The sequence below is a fragment of the Hesperophylax consimilis genome, chromosome 30 (genome assembly GCF_061612785.1).
Source record: "Hesperophylax consimilis isolate HC1 chromosome 30, BYU_Hcon_1.0, whole genome shotgun sequence".
Classification (NCBI taxonomy): Eukaryota; Metazoa; Arthropoda; class Insecta; order Trichoptera; family Limnephilidae; genus Hesperophylax; species Hesperophylax consimilis.
Window position 1 is genome coordinate 15,775,292 of NC_142865.1, and position 19,766 is coordinate 15,795,057.

Sequence of the window (19,766 nt, forward strand, 5' to 3'; positions counted from 1 at the left end):
TCTTGGACTACTTTTGGATCATAAACTTTCTTGGCTCCCGCATATTCAGAACATTTCGGCTAAGTGTGAAAAGGGGCTAAATATTATGCGAGCTGTTTCCAGAGTGTGGTGGGGATCTCATCCTACTACTCTTAAATTAATGTATGGTGCTCTAGTGCGAAGCCATTTGGATTATGGAACATTTCTTTTTGATCCTCTTCCTAAATATTTGGACAAAAAACTTGAAAGAATTCAGTCCAAAGCGCTCAGAATAATTATTGGAGCGATGAAATCTTCTCCAATTAATTCTCTCCAGGTAGAATGTGTTGATCCCCCCTTAATTTTAAGGAGACAATTTCTAGCTGATAAATATATTTTTAAATCTTTTTCTATATCGCGTCACCCTTTAGAACAAAGCCTTGATTATTTGTACAATAACTTAAATAACGAAAAAAGATCGACAGATAAAAATCGACTTCCTCTCCTTCTAAAAAGTTTTCTTTCATTCAAATCTCTGTCTTCTTCCCTCCAAAATCTACAAAAAGATCCTATCCTTCCTATTTTCACCATCCCATTTGATTCTATCAATTATATCCCCAACGTTATAACTTCAGACTTCCGAACTGATATTTTAACCTCATCTAATCAAAATGTTGAGGAAAAATTTAAAAACATTACATCTTCTAAGTTTCCAGAATTTTCTCTCATTTACACAGATGGTTCTAAGTCTGATAACAAAGATTGTGGAGCTGCGGGTACACATTCCCAAATTCGATTTAGATTTTTCTTATAAATTGCCTAAAGAAATTTCCATATTTACTGCAGAATGCTTCGCAATCGAACAAGCTTTGAGCCAAATCCAGCTTTTCAATATTCGACGAGCCTTACTGTGCACTGACTCACTAAGCGCAGTGTTGAAAATTTCCTCAAATATCCATAAACCAGAAGACTATATTATTTATAATATCAGAAACACCCTTAAATCTTTAAATGAAGTAAATTTCGAGACAATATTGGTTTGGGTCCCTGGCCATTTAGGAATTGAGGGTAACGAGAAAGCCGATTATCTAGCTAAACTTGGAACAATTTCTGGCTCTAATCCTTTAGATTTTAGAATTCCTATCTCTGACGTCATCCCAATTCTTAAATCCAACATGATCCGCTCCTGGGAAGAAAATTGGACTAATACGAAAACCCGAACTGGTGCTTTTTATGCTGGAATACAAAATCATATTCCAAGTAAACCTTGGTTCCACGGCAAGAAAAAATCCAAAAGATTTATATCCTGTATCTCGAGAATGAGAATTGGTCATTGCTCCATTGCATCCCATTTGTTTAAAATCCGGGTCCTAGATAGTCCACTCTGCCAGTACGGCATGGAAAATGAGACTCTTGATCACGTTTTCTTTAATTGTAAAAATCATTCATCCTTCAAAGGCATTTATCGTTTACTTATAAAAATCACCCACCAATCTCCCCTTAGTATTCCTTATTTACTTTCTCTCAACAATTCTCGCATTTTCTCAGTTCTATACAAGTTCATAGACTTGAATGACTTCAATATTTGAGATTTCCTATTCCCGTATAGATTTCCCATAAAATTATAACCATCTCCCTTAACTTTAACGGCACATAGCACTCTCTTTAGGGTGAATTGCCTAATATAAAAATATATATATATATATATTGTCAAACCCGACAGCCTTACCATTCTTCATACATTTAATCGAGCTTTCTATCTCATCCATGCTAATTTCGGTAACATTCACTCCGTCGTCATTCATATCCGATTCTATAGAACACTATAGAACATATTATATCCGGAAACTATAGAACATATTATATCGGGATGTTCTATATTAGCACCGTCCGAGTATACATTTAGGCATAATCAAGTTTATGAAGTTTTACCAAAGTTTGGTAATTAAACATAACTTGATTGATTGCCGTAATATAGTACCATATTATGAATACGAACCAAATTCATTTTTAGAAAATGAATTTTATAAAATAATTATGATAAAACAGACCAAACGATTAGTCATAATATACCCGATATAGTTTTACATGACAAAATTAAAAATAACTTAAATTATTGATGTCACTATTCCAAATTCCTGTAATATTCGAAAATTTGTTTCGGAAAAAATAACAAAATACACAGATTTAGAAAATGAGATTAAAAAAATTTGGCATTCTCAGACTACAAAAATATTACCATTTGTTATTTCGGCTACTGGCATTATACCTAACTCTCTCATTCAAAATTTAGGAGTATCAGATCTGTCAAAGAATTTATGTATAAAATTTTAATATATGTAGGGATTTTTTAAATATTTATATTGGGGGATCAGTAGGATTTATAGGTCCAATTAGAAGTTTTACCGAGCCGAACCCTCTGATATGAAAATATCTTAAGTCGGTGAATTGTTTTCCCATTTGATCTCTGGTGATTTGACGTGTTGTTCTTGTATTATTTTAAATTTATTATGCTTATATAATGCACTTGCATAATGTGGATTGACTAGATGATCATTTGTCGAAAAGTGTCAGAAATGGTTTAGTTTTTCCTGTGGGGAAGATTTAACCCGGACATAGAGTCGGAAAAAAAAAGTTTTTTTTTCAATGTTTTTTTGGGTTGGGTATTTAAGTTTTGTAAAAAAATGGCCAAAGACGTTGATTGAAAAAAATAAGATCGTACAAAATACTATGGAGAGTCCTGTTACCCATAAGTGAACAAACATTTTTGTGCACAAAATACCAGCACCATAAAACGATCTCTTTGCTTCTACAGTAGTTGGTGATTCTGTCACCAAGAAGAAGTGCGGTAACTCTGGTAACTGAAGGTATCTTCCTCTCGTACCTCCGTTCTCAAAAAGCGACATGACTTTTTTCAAAATTGATTCGAAGTCTTGAAGTTTCCGAGCTTGAGATGCTGCTCTATCATCTCTTCTTAACATCAAATTCAGCTATTCCTTCATTGTGAAAGATTGGCCGCCGCTTATCTATATAAACAGTTTTTTTTCAGTCCCACAAATCCCGCAACTGAAAATCCAGCGAATCCAAGTGATTTCTGGATGCGGTATTGCGGCATTATCAACGCAAACAGTTATTTTTTCAATCCCGCAAATATACGGGATTGCGGGATGCATGATTGCGGGATTGGTTTGAAAATAATTACACTAAGCTTGCTTTGTGCTATCATTAGGAGATGGAAACAGTTCATTTAAAGAAGGAGGGAAATAAATCATAATGAACACATAAAACAGCTTTTTATTGCATATAAATCATTTTTAAATATGTGTTTTTTAACAGTGTCCTTTCTTGAATTTTTGGTAATCTGAAAACAAAGAAAAAATATTTGTTAAAAAATTTGTTAACTTTGAGCTAGAAAACAGTGGAAAGCAGTATGCGTTAATATTGTCCTAAAACTAAACTGTAACAAAACATCCTAACTTTTAAAAATGCCAACAGATGTTAAATTAAAACATTAAAATAAAAATGGCTATATTTATCCAAGGCACTATCTACATTGCATTTAGTTCTGTCTTTTTTTCATATCTTTTGTTTTAGAATCGTTAATATTGTTTTCTACGCTGATTTAACGCAAAACTATGATCAAATTACACGGACCATCATTTTTGTTGTCAAGTTTAATTTTAGTTTTTCTTTTATATGTTCAATAATATTATTATGGTGATTTATTTTTGGGATATTTCACTACCCCCTTCTAAAGCCAACGTTTCATTAATTTATATTTATTTTTTATGAACATTAAAGACCTAATTCCATTCTGTAGCAGTTCGCAATAATGAACACATATTAATGCGTCTGGCTGTCCACTGAATCTTTAGAAGTAAGGAGATTACTGAAAAAGAATAAAAATAATAGAGATAGACAATTATGTGAACTCACCCTCTCCGTGGTTACAGTTGTGTACTTCCATCAGACACTCGTTATCGAAAGTCTTGAAGTCTCCATGGCTATTCCGGGCGCACAGGGGTTGATAGATCAAGGGACAGACCGGGGGGCAGTCGGGAAATGATCGGTGAGCCAGAGCGGTGGCCATCACCAAGAACACTGTGAAGAAATTACAACATTTAACTAACTAACTAACTAACCATCACGCCGTTTCCCCGCAGGGGTAGGCAGAGAGGACAGACCACCAAACAACCCTGTCACACCACACACTCCTTGCCTCATTCACATTCATACATCGTCTTATACATACTCTTCTATTGTTCTGACTCTTGACATGGACCGACTCGAGTATCTGATTCACTTGGTAGTGCCATGTCTTCCTCGGGCGTCCCCGACTTCTGCTACAATTCACATTTGCATCGTATATTCTCCTTACACTCCTTTCTTCGCTCATTCCCTCTACATGCCCAAACCATCTAAGCGTCCCTTTCTTGATCTTACTCATTACGCTTACATCAGCCTTGCACTCTTTGCGGATCTCCACATTCCTCACACGATCAAACATGGTTTTACCACACATACGCCTCAGGAATCTCATTTCAACAGCATTCAATCTACTTTCATCCTTTTTTTACCAGTTAGATGCCTCACTTCCATACATCAGGGTAGGTACCAGCACTCGATTGTGGACTGCTAACTTCGCTTCTTTGGACAATTTTTTGTTAGCGCCAACTGCGTTCAGTCCTCCATTAATGGAGTTACCTGCATTTACTCTTCTTTCAATATCTCTGTCAGCCTTCCCATCTCTCGTAAACATGTTTCCTAAATACACAAATTTATCCACATTCTCCAAGTATTCCTCATTCACAGCTATATTGCACACTGTTTTCGTACTCTCTCTTTCAAACACCATGACTTTAGACTTACTTACATTCATCATTAACTCATTCTTCATGCATACTTCGTTCATCCTAGAAACGAGAGACTGCAGATCATCCACACTATTAGCAATCAGCACCGCATCATCAGCATACAAGAGGCAACATACTTTCAAATTACTCAAATTTGCGCCCAATCCCACCTCTCTCAATTCTTGCATACAATATTTATGATATTCAAAATTCCACCATAAAACAGTCAGGTATTAAACCAAAAGCTGCATATAAAGGGGATATAAAAAAAATACAGTAGCACTCATATATAGCTACTGTTGATAGGTTCGATTACTGAGTAGTAAATTCGGACATCATAAACCAATCAATCAATATAAATAAAAATTATGTTCGATTGTTCAAAATCTTAAATCTCCAAAAGTACTTGACCGTTTGTTTTGAAATTTTGACAAATTATTGCATTCAAATACGCGTGTGTTTTTATGTGATTATATTATATGTGACAGTTAAAAACGTGTATTTTAAAACAAAGAACGCCATTTTTCCTCTATCTGCAGACAGACCGAGTCACAGTAACGTGAGGCGGGGTACAGCTAGTCAAATAAATAAACTTTAAATAGAGAATAACGGTTTCCCTAAGGATAATCTACGAAGAGGATGGTGAATTATCCCCTTAAAATTACCTACACCAAAGTCAACAAGTAAATCACTTTAAAAACATGTCAATTTCATTATTTAGAAGACAATCTATAAAAAAATATAGAATATTATATTTACCAAATGCAAAGAAGACGAAGAATTTCATCTTGGAAGGAGTGCAGACAGTGTATGATCACAAACCGATGAAAGGGATTATTTGAAATTAAAACACAAAATATTTGCTTTATATAGGGATTTTAATATCCGAGATCAATGTACCTAAACACATGTACACGTGTTTGGCTTGACAGGGTCTCATTGGACCTATAAAAACCACAAAAAAAAAAATTAAAATAGATTTTAAAAATGACAGCATTTTTAGTGACAATCCCGCGGGATTGCGTGATAGCATTTAAAAATCCTGCGGGATCTCGCAGGATCTAAGGGATTTTTACTAAGCGGTATTAAGGCGATGCACTACGTCGTGTAATATTTTAAATCGAGCCGCTATCAATAATAGCCCTTACGTAGATGGCGATAAGGTTTAAATTCCCGCTTAACACCATCCGCCTGTTTTGATTTATGCAAGAAAAAAACATTGCCAAAAAGTGTCTTTTATTTTATTTTGTGGATGTCAGGCATAAATATTTAAATGTTTTTCCATCATTTTATAAATAACTTAATTTTCCACACTATACAATTAAACCATAACCGAAAATGGGTTCGTAAGATTTTGAACTTTAATGCAGTTTTCATAGGCCTTATACATTATTTTTTTCTGGGCTTATAAAAAGACTTATCTAAAAAATACTGGATTGTTTCAAAGGCCAAGATGTATTCTACTCGCAGTATTTAATTAAAGCATCTGGAACATTTCTAGGCGACCAAATTTTCAAACCAAAACAAATGATTTTAAATTACTACGTAGTGTATCGCCTTAAGATTTGTATCGGTGATTCAATTCAATGTTGAATTTGTATGCTTCTCTTGAAAAGATTTTTCTACCGACAAAACTATTTATTCATATTCGGATTGCGTACAGCAAATAATTTTTCTTAATATTGTATTATAATAATTAACGCCATCTATGAACCTCTGGATTATAACGAGCGTCGCGATTAAACCTTATAGTATAGGATCCCTTAAAGAACGACCGTCACCGAGATGTTTATTTGATGAAACGTATTTTATATTTAATTTAATGTGTCAATAAATATATTGCATATCGGTTGCCTAGCAAATTTTAGTCCAGGGTATGATTAATTAATAATTAAAAAAAAAAAAATTTTTAAACATTTCACCGGTTTGATTATTATACAAATTCTATACCAATCGAAAGTACGAAACCCATAGAATATGCAAACGTTAGGTTGCCTACTCTTTTCCGGTCACAAGGTACCATCTAGTCTAGAGTGCACAGAGTGCACGAGTCTATCGCTATCCTTTTCATTTTCAAGAACAAATAGCATGCGCACTCTCTTTGTTTTAATGGACGGACAGCTGCTATGCTTTGTCCTCTTCTATCGCATGGGATGGTTGGTTGGGACCTCTCAGTCGCACACGAGAATTCGCGGCATGTTTTCAAAAAGTTTTAGTTTTCAAAATTCGACAACCGGAATTCGGGACTGATTTTTAGCAGGCAACCTTATACCATCGTGTTCATAATGAAATAATCTTTAATTTCATATAATTTTTATTCAATAATCAGACCGGTGCAAAATGCTTTTTCGATTTACCTGTTTATACATGGCAACCTGAGAGTTGTGACCGGAAAAGAGTAGGCAACCTAACATTTGCATATTCTATGGGTTTCGTACTTTCGATTGGTATAGAATTTGTATAATAATCAAACCGGTGAAATGTTTAAAAAAAAAAATTTTTTAATTATTAATTAATCATACCCTGGACTAAAATTTGCTAGGCAACCGATATGCAATATATTAATGACATATTAAATTAAATATAAAATACGTTTCATCAAATAAACATCTCGGTGACGTTCGTTCTTTAAGGGATCTTAGACTATTAATAAACGTGATAATACGCAGCGGCCGGACCTGACCCAATGTGGTTGTTGATGGATAATGTGTGCATAGCATTTATTTATAATTTAAATAAATTGAAACGCTGAGTTGTAAATAATATTGATTTATTTGTAAAAACATATTTTATTATGAAATAGTATTTCAACATGGTATTACAAATTGCAATACAAACATTATACAATTTTTCATAGCTTTGAAGAAGCAGCTAAGGGGGACTTATTTACTGGACATCGCAGTGTAATTGACCTCAGTAGTTTATGCAGAATAAACAAGGCTTATTAATACTTTATTTATTATTATATATTTTTATAAATTTCCACTCTTGGTATGCTTGCTTGCGCCATGTTGTAGCAAGTGATTTACAACTTCATTTTTTGTATAATAATAAAAACAATACAGGAATAGTGTTGAATAAATCAAAATAATGAGACAAATAAAATAAACAAGTTAAAATTTAATTTACGCGTTATGTTATATTTAGTGATATTAATTTATTTTTGGAATGGCTAACTATATAATATTTAGATTTTTTTTCTTCGGTTTTAGTATTCTGCTTTTTCTTCTTCTCTGTATTCTCCGTGTTATTTTTTATTGCTCTAGTATTTTTTTTTCTTTTTTATTCATCAGTTTCTTTTTTATATTTTCTTTTTTCCGTAGTGCAAATGGTGGACCTCATCTTTTTTAAACCTCTGGCAGTTCTTTTCCCTGGATAGCACATTTGGAAATAGTCACACGCTTTCTGGCATGTTGGTGGACGCGGTGGACTCTCTTGCTACAGCAGCTGGTCCATTTTCTTCACCACTTTTGCTGCAGAGTCTCCATCTTCTATCTTCGTCGAACGTCACAGCGGTGCTGCCAAGGTCTGGTATCTATGTGAGGATATTGTGTCAGCGCTTTATTAGCGCAGACACATACCACGGATGACGAAACTCGTGCTGGCACTGTTCGTGGATGCGGTAGATTCTCGCTGCAGCAGCTGGTTCAGTTTCTTCACCACCTAGGATTCTTGCTGTCACCTTTTGATATACTTCATTCGACTTAAAAATTCACTTTATTTTTGTAATATTTATATTTTTTGTAATACCTGCATCAACTGTAAAGCGCCCCTGAGGTGATATCTCACAAAAGCGACGCTATACAAATTGTCCAATATTTTTATTATATTTTTTTGCTGAAGGCACGGATAAGTTGGCACAATTGACTAGCAAATTAACCAGAGAAGTTAAGAAAGGGTCTCTTAGACGTGTGGAGCAGATTAAGAGGAAACTACAAGCCAAAAATGTGTATATTCTTGGTATCCCTTACGTCGTCACGAATATAGGTAATAGGCATTCAAATCGCTTGACAAACGGAGTCTAGAAACGCTCGATATCAAACACAAAAGTGGTTTTTATTAATTTTGTAAAAATGTACAAAAAAGTTAATCAAGTGAAACTGTCACAGATAATCTTAGCTATAATACTGTATTTTTTAAATAATAATAATAATAACATGGAATTTATATAGCGCAGTTTAGTGTCATTTCACTTCAAGTGCGCTTAAAGTTGATTCTTTTATGCTTTCATACATTTATGTTGAAAAAAATTTTTTTTAATATTTTTTATTTATATTTTTAAGCGAAACGATAGGAAAACCTTCAATTTATCTAAGGCAAGGCTGCCCAACCCCAGGCCCGCGGGCCACAATGTGGCCCGCGAACGAATTATAAGTGGCCCGCGTGAACCATTTTCAAAAAACCCGCCAATCCGCCAATTCGAAAAAGTGTCGCGGGTCCGCGGTAAAACAAACAATGCAGCTTGCGCGCGGTCACCAGTGTTGCCAACGAAGGCGATTTATCGCTATTTAGGCTACTCAGAACAAGAATCAGCGACGAAAAAATCTAACCTCTTGAACTTACTTTTTAAACAAAAATACACCGGTTTTTTATATAATATTTTCTGCGTCCGAAATGAATCTTGTAGCCACCCCCCCCCCCCCATGGAATTCGAAAAATTGTTGTGGGGAATCACATATGATGTTTTTGGGTGTGATTTTTTCTCAGCGAAGTTCCGTAACAACCCCCCCCCCCCCCCCCCCATGGATTTCAAATATTTTGTGGGGAGCACTCATTTTGTGGGGAATTATGTTTTATAGAAATTCTCTAACAACCTCCCCCCCCCCCATGGAAATAGGAACCGTCAGGTATTCAGTGGCCCGCCAGTGATTCAAAATCGTCAAATTGGCCCAACTGTTAAAAAGGTTGGGCAGCCTTGATCTAAGGCATATTTTTTGGTATTCATAATGTAAACCAATTATTTATAAAGATCAATCAAAATAGTGATTTAGCATTAAGAGAATGGAGCGCGAGAAGACGGCCTAGCCGGTTTAAATCCCGGCGTGCGCAAGTAAATTTAATAATAATTTGCGCTATTTCACAATTCATTTTTAATTTAAAAATAATATTTCGTATATTAGCGGCACGTTCTAGGGTTGTAGATACAAGTATCGCTCTGGTGATGAGAACACGATGCAGAATCAAAATGTTGCCTGAAATGGCTTTAGCCGTGTTTGGTGACCAGATATAAATAGCCAGGACAGTCAGATGAAGAATATGACGCTAATATGAATGGTGGAAGAAGCCAGAGACGCCCGAGAAAGACACGACACGTTCAAGTGAATCAAATACTTGAATCAGGTCATGTCAAGAGTCATAAATTGACCTCAGATAAGGTCTACCAAATTATTTTCGGCCAAATTGCTCAATGATTTTGTCATAACATTTCCTACACTCGTGCCAAGATGAAGTTCTTCTTATTTTTCACATTCGGTAAATATTATATATAATCATTTATACAATTTTGCAAATTAATTAAAAACCAAACTGTTTAACTGTAATACATATTTCAATTTTGAAATGGCATTTAAAGTTTAAAAAAACATTTTTGATTTGACTAATGTTTGAACCTACATACCCAGAACTGGAGTTGAACTACTCTACCAACCCTCGCCAAATTTCGATAGGGTAAGACCGACATTTATTTCGCATATTAAGTGATGTAATGTCATTCAATATCAGAGAAATGCGTATACGTCCTTGTATTATGATTTACAACGAGTCTATCTGCCGAGTTGCAGCTAGATCGGATGTCGGGAAGTGGGCTGATTTCCACTTCCAAAATTTGCAATTATTAATTACATGAATCGGTTTACATTATGTTCGTTTGCAGTTTTGCACATTAAGTTTTTATACCTAAAACGTGCATTCGTGGTGATATAAAGGTGTGTATAAACACGCGAGCCGAACTGCCGAGCTGAACCACGACTTATGCGAGAGGAACGAAGCAACCACAAATGACGCGAAACGCCGCTTTCCCGTAATTCGTAGCTTTTTGGTGGTAATCACGCGGAAATGTACGAATTTCTCTGAAATTGGATGTGGCTACAGCAATCAATATACGAAATAATTGTCGGTCTTTCCCAATCGGTATTTGGTTCAGTTGTTAACGTGGTTATCTCCAGTACCCAGTAAAAAAAGGTTTATTTTTAAACACATCATCTAGTAATAAAAATAGCTGTATCATAGTATAAAAAACTTTGTTTTGTTTGCATGAATTTCGAGTGATTCTGTTTTGTTCAAACTTGGTAATCAAAAAAATAAGTGAAAATAAGCTTTTTCGAGCTTTCACTACCCCCTTACTAAATAATGTGTTTTAAATTAAATTTTAAACTACTGATAAACAACCATTTATCATGCACTAGCTAAAGTGCACCCGGCGTTACTCGAGACTTTTCGCTATTTTCCATATATATAATATGCATGTATTATATATATAAACCTTCCGGAAGAAATTATCTAAATGACAGTGAAAACCTTATCAAAATCCGTTGCGTAGTTTAGAAGAACTAAGCGCACAAACAGACAGACGCGAATAACGACTTTATTTTATACTATTTAGAGATGATCATATATTAATGGTTGTTTTTTAATCAGTTGTTTATGTCTCTATTGTTTATATCTCTATTATGATTTGATTTATATCTACAACCTCTCTCCATGGCTATAAATGTATTGTTTTGTAAATTTTTCTTTTCATATAATCTTTTGATTTGTATAATTTTTTAATTCATATTCCTTTCTTACAAATTTAATTTACTTATTCCATATTATACTGTCTCAGTAGAGGTAAAGTCATAAGGAGGAAATCCATAATTGGTTTTATTTTGGCTGTATATTACTTATGTACAAACTGATTAAATTAAACTGTCGATTTCCCGAAAATTAATGAATAAATAACCTCCACATAGATCAGATTTCCAAGGATGAAAAAGGACCTAAGAGAAATAATTTTCCCAAAGGCAGTTCTGTAAAAGTCCTAATCAACTTCTGTGGCTATATCACTATGAGCTAGTTGCTCCGCATACTTGAAATAATAACAGGATTATTACAGATTTTGAAAATTTTATGAAATCATCAAATTCAGTGAAAAAATCGTTCTTACACTTCTTAAAGATATTGTTTTCGAAAAGTTTGTTTTTTATTTATACGTTGTATATGTTTTATAGACGTGTTGATAACCTACATGTAAAAAAAACCCGAAGATTAAATGACGCAATATATTTTAATGGTTCTACAAAAGGTTATCTTCGGTTATGATAGAATTTTGTGATGAATTTGTGTAAATTTTGATGATTGTGTTTTTCGTGCATCGAATGTTAATAAAATTAATAAATAAACAATTCTGAGAAGCGAGGTAGGTGGCAGAATTAGAACTAAAAATAATATATCAGATATTCTCATATAAGCCATTTGCTCGACATTTTGTACAATTTATAATTTGGGAGGCGGGTGTGGGTACCGCAGCCCCGGGACCATTTATTGGTTAGCCAACACCTCTGCCATAAGTAGATTGCTACGTTTTACGACTTTGAAGGCGTACCCAGGTTCATGGGGGTGAGGTTTGTCTAGTTCTTGGCGGCTGATGCGTTTGCCCAAAAATCGGGAGAGACTGGTTAAGGCCCCGTAGTAAGCGTTCAAAGATGGTTTGAAAGGGAGATATGTAAATACGAATGTTAAAGGGAGGGCGCTTATATTAAAAAAACCATAATAATTAAATAAGTAAACGAAAATGGTGAAAATATTTAATAAAACACGACTCGTTTGAAATAGAGCCAAAATCTCTCAAAAAATGCTTTAGTTGCATTTAAAGATACACTGTGAATTTTTTCATGCCATATTAAATAACAAAACAAAACGTGTTTTTAATAAGTTTCGGAGTTTAGAGCTAGCCTCAATGAATGCTTTTTCCACCAGAGCACAGTTTGAGGGACACTGTTGAAATTTACCGCAGGAGAACGGGTCGTTTTGTTTAATGTCAACAATATCATAAAATAAAAGGAACTAGCTTCATTGATCCCTTCGGCATTGGTGTACAGTCGGGAAAAATATTCAAAACACGCGCTTCATTTCAAACATTCGTGCGCAGTTAACATTAATTTGTTACATGATAACGGGTCGCTTTTCCGACTCGTTCACTATTTTGATTAATCTTTATAACGAATTGGTGGACAGACATTATGAATACCAAAAAATGTGCTATAGATAAATTGAAGGTTTTCCTATCGCTTCGCTTGAGTAGAATACAAATAAAAATCTAAATTACTCAATAAAAACAAAAAAATGCAAACTTCTAATAAAAATAATTTTTCAATAGAAATGTATCTTTTTAAAATTCACGTCCTTGACTCCCCAGATTGTACATTCTGTGGTCTAGAAGTGGGAACTTTAGATCACATATGTTTTGGTTGTCCCTCTCTAAACAAATATCCTCTCTTCTATCAAGCCTTATCTAAAATTACCTCCCCTCCATTCAACATCTCATCTCTTCTAAGTCTGAACTCGACTCCAATTTCATTATAATTTTGAAATTTTCCTCTTTAAATAAAATTAATATTTAAATTCACCTTTCATTTCTCAATAATTTTAAATGATGGCCAAGAACACCCTTGAAGGGTGAAAACCAGAAATAATGGAAAAAAATGTATGAACGCGTAAAGGAAACAACTTAAAAATACAGTATTATAGCTAAGATTATCTGTGACAGTTTCACTTGATTAACTTTTTTGATTTCATATAAAATTATTTACAAAATAAATAAAAACCAGTTTTGTGCTTTAAATCGAACGTTTCTAAATTCCGTTTGTCAAGCGATTTTAATGCCTATTACCTACAGTATAAGGTATACCTAGAATATACACATTTTTAGCTTGTAGCTTCCTCTCAACGACTTATTCCATATTAGCCGGACGTGCACAAATGCTGGTGTCAGGGATATAAACAGAAGAATGTGCGAATTGTATAATGAAAACCAAAACCTGAAAGATTTCGACATATTTTGATACATATGGTACTTTAGTAGGAAATTGAAGTCCGTTTTCTTATAAAAAAAAAGAAAATTCGTATATACTTCATTCACTATACACTTTTGGAATTTTTTTTTAACAAACTTCTGTCCAATATTAATTATGATTTATCTCTAAACTTCCATAAAAAAATATGTGTACACTTTTATTTGACATTGAGCATTGTCTATATACAAAATAATTTTCTTACTTACTTTTACCCTATTTACATGTAAAAGAATATTTTTAATTATTATTTACCAAGTCAATCCGTGAGAAATAGTAAGAATGCAGGCGAATTCTCAAGTTATTGTTTTATACAATTATCTTTTAATCTGTCTGTATCTGTGTTTTCTCCTTAAGTCCACAAAATCATGTGTTTTTGGTTTGAAAATTTGGTCACCTAGAAATGTTTCAGATGCTTTAATTAAATACTGCGAGTAGAATACATCTTGGCCTTTGAAATAATCGAATATTTTTTAGATAAGTCTTTTTATAAGCCCAGAAAAAAATAATGTAAAAGGCTTATGAAAACTGCTTTAAAGTTCAATATCTCCTACTTACGAACCCATTTTCAGTTATGGTTTTATTGTATAATGTGGCAAATTAAGTTATTTATAAAATGATCGAAAAACATTTACATATTTATTTATTTTTTTTTATTTTTTTTTTATTCATAATGTATTACAAAAAACATGGTAAGTAACACATTATTCCCAATGAGTTGAGATAAAACTCATTACGGGAAGTACAGACACATAAAATACATTTTACAAGGATATTACACTTTTAAAAAAATACAACATATTGAAAAGGACAAGAAAAATAAATAAAAAAGGAAAAATACATTTTTAAGAATAGAGATTTTAGAAATACTGAGAGACATCTATACACATGAAACATAGTAAACCAACATATGAAAGCAAGCGAAAATTCACTGGTTTAAAAACATTTTCAGGAAATAATCTTTAAGCGTTTTAACTAATATTTTTTTGTTAGTTACTGATTGCTTTATTTCATTAGGTAACGCATTGTATTGTCTATATGCAATATATTGTAATGAGTTAATACCAAATTTTGTTGTGTGGGTAGACGATGCTAGGTGTATTAGATTTTGGGACCGTGTTTTGTGCTGGTGTATGTCTGAATTAAATGCTGGTTTGATGTTAGTGTGTGAGGATCTATGTATGATTTGTAATATTGTACAAGTGATATTGTATTTAGGTAGAACCGTAAAAGGAAGTATGTTTGTCTTTAAATATATATCTTTGATATGTGTATCCCACGGTAGACGGTTTGTGTCTGAACATCCACAAAATAAAATAAAAGGCACTTTTTGGCCATGTTTTTTTCATGCTTAAATCAAAACAGGTGGATGGTGTTAAGCGGGAATTTAAGCCTTATCGCCATCTACGTGAGGTGTGTTATTGATAGCGGCTCGATTCAGAATATTACACGACGTAGTGCATCGCCTTAAATATATATTTTTTTATGTTTAGTTTTAGCCCGGATCAGCTGAGATGTAACATAGGTACATAGCATTACATATATTAGGACAAGGCCTTCGGATATTTTCGGAATTACTAATATTTTATTTAGATATGGGCATGCAGTCACATTACAGTATTTTGATAAATTATCCGTACTCATTTTATTCCTTGCATGTTACAGTGTTTCTGATGCTGGGTTCCGCTATGGCCAGCCAAAGTGACTGTCCCAATTTTTGTCCTCGTCATGTTTCCATCGTCTGTGCCAAGGATTTGCACGGCACTCACAAGGAGTTCGTCAACGAGTGTATCATGAAGATGGAAAACTGCAGTAAGGCACAGAGTAAGTAACACTCCCAGCCATTTACTCCTGTTCCACAGAAATTCAATTTTATTTTATTTATTTATTTAACGCCCAGAGGGCTTTTACATGGTTGGTAGTATAATTTTAATTTGACATATACTTTGAAACATAAAAAATAAGAATAAAATTACATTTGATAAAAGCTATACAACAAGTCATACAAACACAAGAAACAAAAACAGAAAATTACAGCTATTTGTAGGTTTACATGATGTGTTTAGGAGTATTGTTGAAATAAATGTTTTAAATGATCCACAAAACTTGCCAAGTTGGTATTGAATATGTCAACATCACCCAAGTAATGATTTCTCATGGTGTGAAGTCGTTGTATCGGAGAGTGGGCAATGTAGTTACGCTTATGTGTGCTGCTGTAGAATATTGTATTTTGTCGTGTTGTTACTGTGGGTGTATGTATGTTTATAAGTTGCAGGAGTTCACAACAGTCGAATTTAGAGTTAGGTATTTTGAATAAGAACGTTAAATCGTTTATTTTACGTCTATCTTCTAATGTATGTATTTTTAGAGTATTTAATAAGAAATCGTATTTTAAGTCTTCGATTTGTAGCATTGTCATCAATTGTAGCATTGTCATCAAATGGCCAATAAGCGCCATTTTGTTTTTTTAGCCATTCAACAATTTGTGATCAGCTGAAAATCACAAATAGTATTGGCATGCTTTTTTAAGTATATTTTATTTAGTTATAAAATTTTACATCTTATACCTAATATATTCTTTTCTAGGGGAATAAACTCCCTCCAGAACTAAGATCCCATAACAAGTCCAACAGAATTCAGGTCTAAACTAAAAACTTACCTTTTTAAGCTGTCGTACCCTTAAATTAAATATACCATTCCTGAGAGAAAGTCCAGTTATATCCAATTAGTTCTAAATCCTGTATCTAAATTTCGCTAATAAACAATTAGGTAGTTAATATTAATTAAGTGTTAATCTTAAGTGACCTACCAGGTAAGTATGGTACTGTATATTATCTCCATATATAGTTAGTAATAACATAATAGAAATGTATACAAATATGTACGGCGCCCTTGAGGTGATTTTACACAAAAACGGCGCTATACAAATCATCCAAATTTATTATTATTATTATTATTTACTACTTACAAACTAAAATTTGGACTTCACAACATTGAGACATAATCCACGAAAAACTGCAAGACTTTTAGCTTCCTTGACAAATACCGGGAGTTCATTGAACATTTTAAAACCTTTACAATAAATATTGTTTTGTGTTCCCGATAAATTTGTTTTAGGAAGCCTAAAATCGTTGCAGTTTCTTGTAAGATATAAATGAACTGTACTATTAATTCTAACATTCTTTAACATCTATTTTTACAGCTAGTCTATGAACTTTTGGTGCAAATCACGCATCGGTCGGTGGCCGAGTTGACATCGCGCTTGGGTCCCACTCAGGCGTAGCGTGTTAAATTCCTCGGCTGACTAAGTCCTCCATCACAACACAAGCAACATTTTCCGCTTTCTGTGGTGGTAGTAGGAGATTTTCAAATAGTGTCAGGTTATTCGTAACCCGGGAATGTTTGTCTTTCTTTATAAAAAAAAAAATATATATATATAAACACTTATTTTCTTAATGATAAACTAATGTTTGTAAGACAAGGTTTTAAGCATAGCACAAAGGATAACAAATTATTATATGCAATAATATTCAGTATTAAATTTAAGCGTATTAGATCTATCAAAAAAATTATATATAAAGATGCAAAAGTCGGTCATTTTGAATACATGTAGGATAACAAAAGATTTTTTAAATATTTATGTTGGGGGATCAGTAGGATTTATAGGCCCTGTTAGAAGTTCTACCGAGCCGAACCCTCTGATATGAAAATATCTGGAGTCGGTGAATTATTTTCCCATTTGATCTCTGGTGAGTTGACGTGTTGTTCTTGTGTTGTTTTGTATTTACTTTGCTTATATAATGCACTTGCATAATGTCGATTGACTAGATGATCATTTGTGGAAAAGTGTGTGGAAGGGTTTAGTTTTTCCTATGGGGAAGATTTAACCCGGACAATAAAATCGGAAGTTTAAAAAAAAGCAGTAATTTTTGATTGAAGTACTAGTACGTATTGAATTATTTGGCGTGTTGGAAATAAGCTTAGTGGTCCAGAGCACCTGACCGGACTTCAGAAGGTGCGGGTTCAATTCTCGTCGGCGGCATTTATTTTTACTCGGAAGATATCATCAATTTGTATTGATATTTGAGGCGACTAATTATTGTTTATAATTATTTACCCACAGATACGCCGACATATACGCTTTTCTCTGAAATTAGACGGCATTACAGCAGTTAATATGCGAAGTAAATGTCGGTCCTACCCAATCAGGATGTTTCTCAGTTTTTCTTGTTAATGCGATTGATTCCACTCCCTGGGGAGAAAGGTTCAATCCTCAGTCGCACCAAATTTTTATAACATATATTTATTTTTATAACATATATTTATTTTTATAACATATATTTATTTTTATAACATATATTTACTTTTATAACATATATTTATTTTTATAGCATATATTTATTTTAAGTTTTAAAAAAAGAGCCAGTCGCTGGGGAGGAATGATCAATCCTCAGTCAAACTGTTAAAAAATATGTATTTTTAAATACATCTAGTAACAAAAATAGATGTTTCATGGTAAAAAAAAAATTAAGAGTTTTTTTTCTAATTTATTTTTTTTCTTTATTTTCAGATTTCAGCAAGGTCAAGGAAGGACACTGTTAAAGAAATAAGTTTTAAAATGAAGTAATAATCTGTTACAGCTTTTTTATTTCTTGAATGTTTTTGCCTTATTCAAGTGATTTGGTAACATCTTTAAAATGTTAAATATAAAAGTACACTCTACGTTTGAAAAAAACAATTAGTTATTTTTCTTTGATGACGAATCTTATCAAAATAATGTTCTCCGTGTCCTGACGTTCCTTCCCCTCTATCCCTAATCGACCAAATGTGTGCTAAGTATATTTCCGAACCTTCACCTTTCTCATTTCCTTCCATTTTTCTTGGTGTCCTGTCCAATTTTCAGCAAACACAGATTTAAATTATACGACTGGACTTTATGCAATGTAAGTATGGTGATACACAGTAAAGAAGTAATAGACTTCATCACCAAATATTGTAAATGCGATAGAGATGAATAACAAGTATGCAGTGATGTGAACAGAGTTTTAAAACACAATGTACGTTATAATCTACGCGTTCATATATGGCGTTAATTTAATTATTTGTTTGCGCCAATACAAACTAAAAACTCAATTCTTTCAAGAAGATTACAAACACAATATTGGATTGAATCGCCGATACATTATTGTATTTGTATGCCTTTCTTGAAAGAATCGAGTTTAAATTCTAACAAAACTATTTTTTCTTATATTGATATTGCGTATGTACGAGTGCAAACAAATAATTCGTCACAAAATTTTAAAGTATAACTTGCAAAAAGTGTATTTTCATAAAATAATTCAATTAACGCCATCTATGAAGGCGTAGATTATGACGCACGTTGCATTTAACCTCCACCCTTCAAGTTAATTTGTTGAGCTTTTGGGAACAACTCATAGAAATCGTTATGTCTCCCTTTCTTTTGTGGTGAGTAATATGATCTAAGCGGTGTTAGAAAGAGAAAATACCACGCTTTATATTCAATAGTTTGTCTACCTCGGGAGCAAAATAACATGGGACGGTCGGTCTAAGAGCGAGGTTGACAGCCGTATACATCAGGCTAGGCTTGCATTCAATAAAAGGTCGAAAATAATAGAATCGAATAATATAGACCTAAAACTGACAGTACTCCTCATCAAGACCTATGTATGGAGTATCTTGATGTACGGCTGCGAAACATGGTGCCTATCCGAAAGAGATAAACGGAGACTAGAGGCTTTTGAGATGTGGTCCTATAGAAGACTGTTAGGAATTTCCTGGAGAGACCATATTACAAATGAGGAGGTTCTCCAAAGAATCGAAGGAGGAAGGCACCTGCTCAGGACCTTGTCCGAAAGGCGTGCAAGATGGATCGGCCATGTTATAC

The 19,766-nt window shown here is 33.5% G+C and overlaps 1 protein-coding gene across 1 annotated transcript; it reads left to right on the plus strand.

Annotated features, from left to right (window-relative positions):
- The first annotated feature begins 10,176 nt into the window (after positions 1–10,176).
- Positions 10,177–18,599, plus strand: LOC149409683 (protein pegasus-like). The gene is made up of 3 exons (XM_089649586.1): positions 10,177–10,283; positions 15,527–15,685; positions 18,432–18,599. Exons 1-3 carry the CDS (start codon positions 10,256–10,258, stop codon positions 18,461–18,463), a joined length of 219 nt encoding a protein of 72 aa, XP_089505712.1. The 5' UTR covers positions 10,177–10,255; the 3' UTR covers positions 18,464–18,599.
- Positions 18,600–19,766: the final 1,167 nt, after the last annotated feature.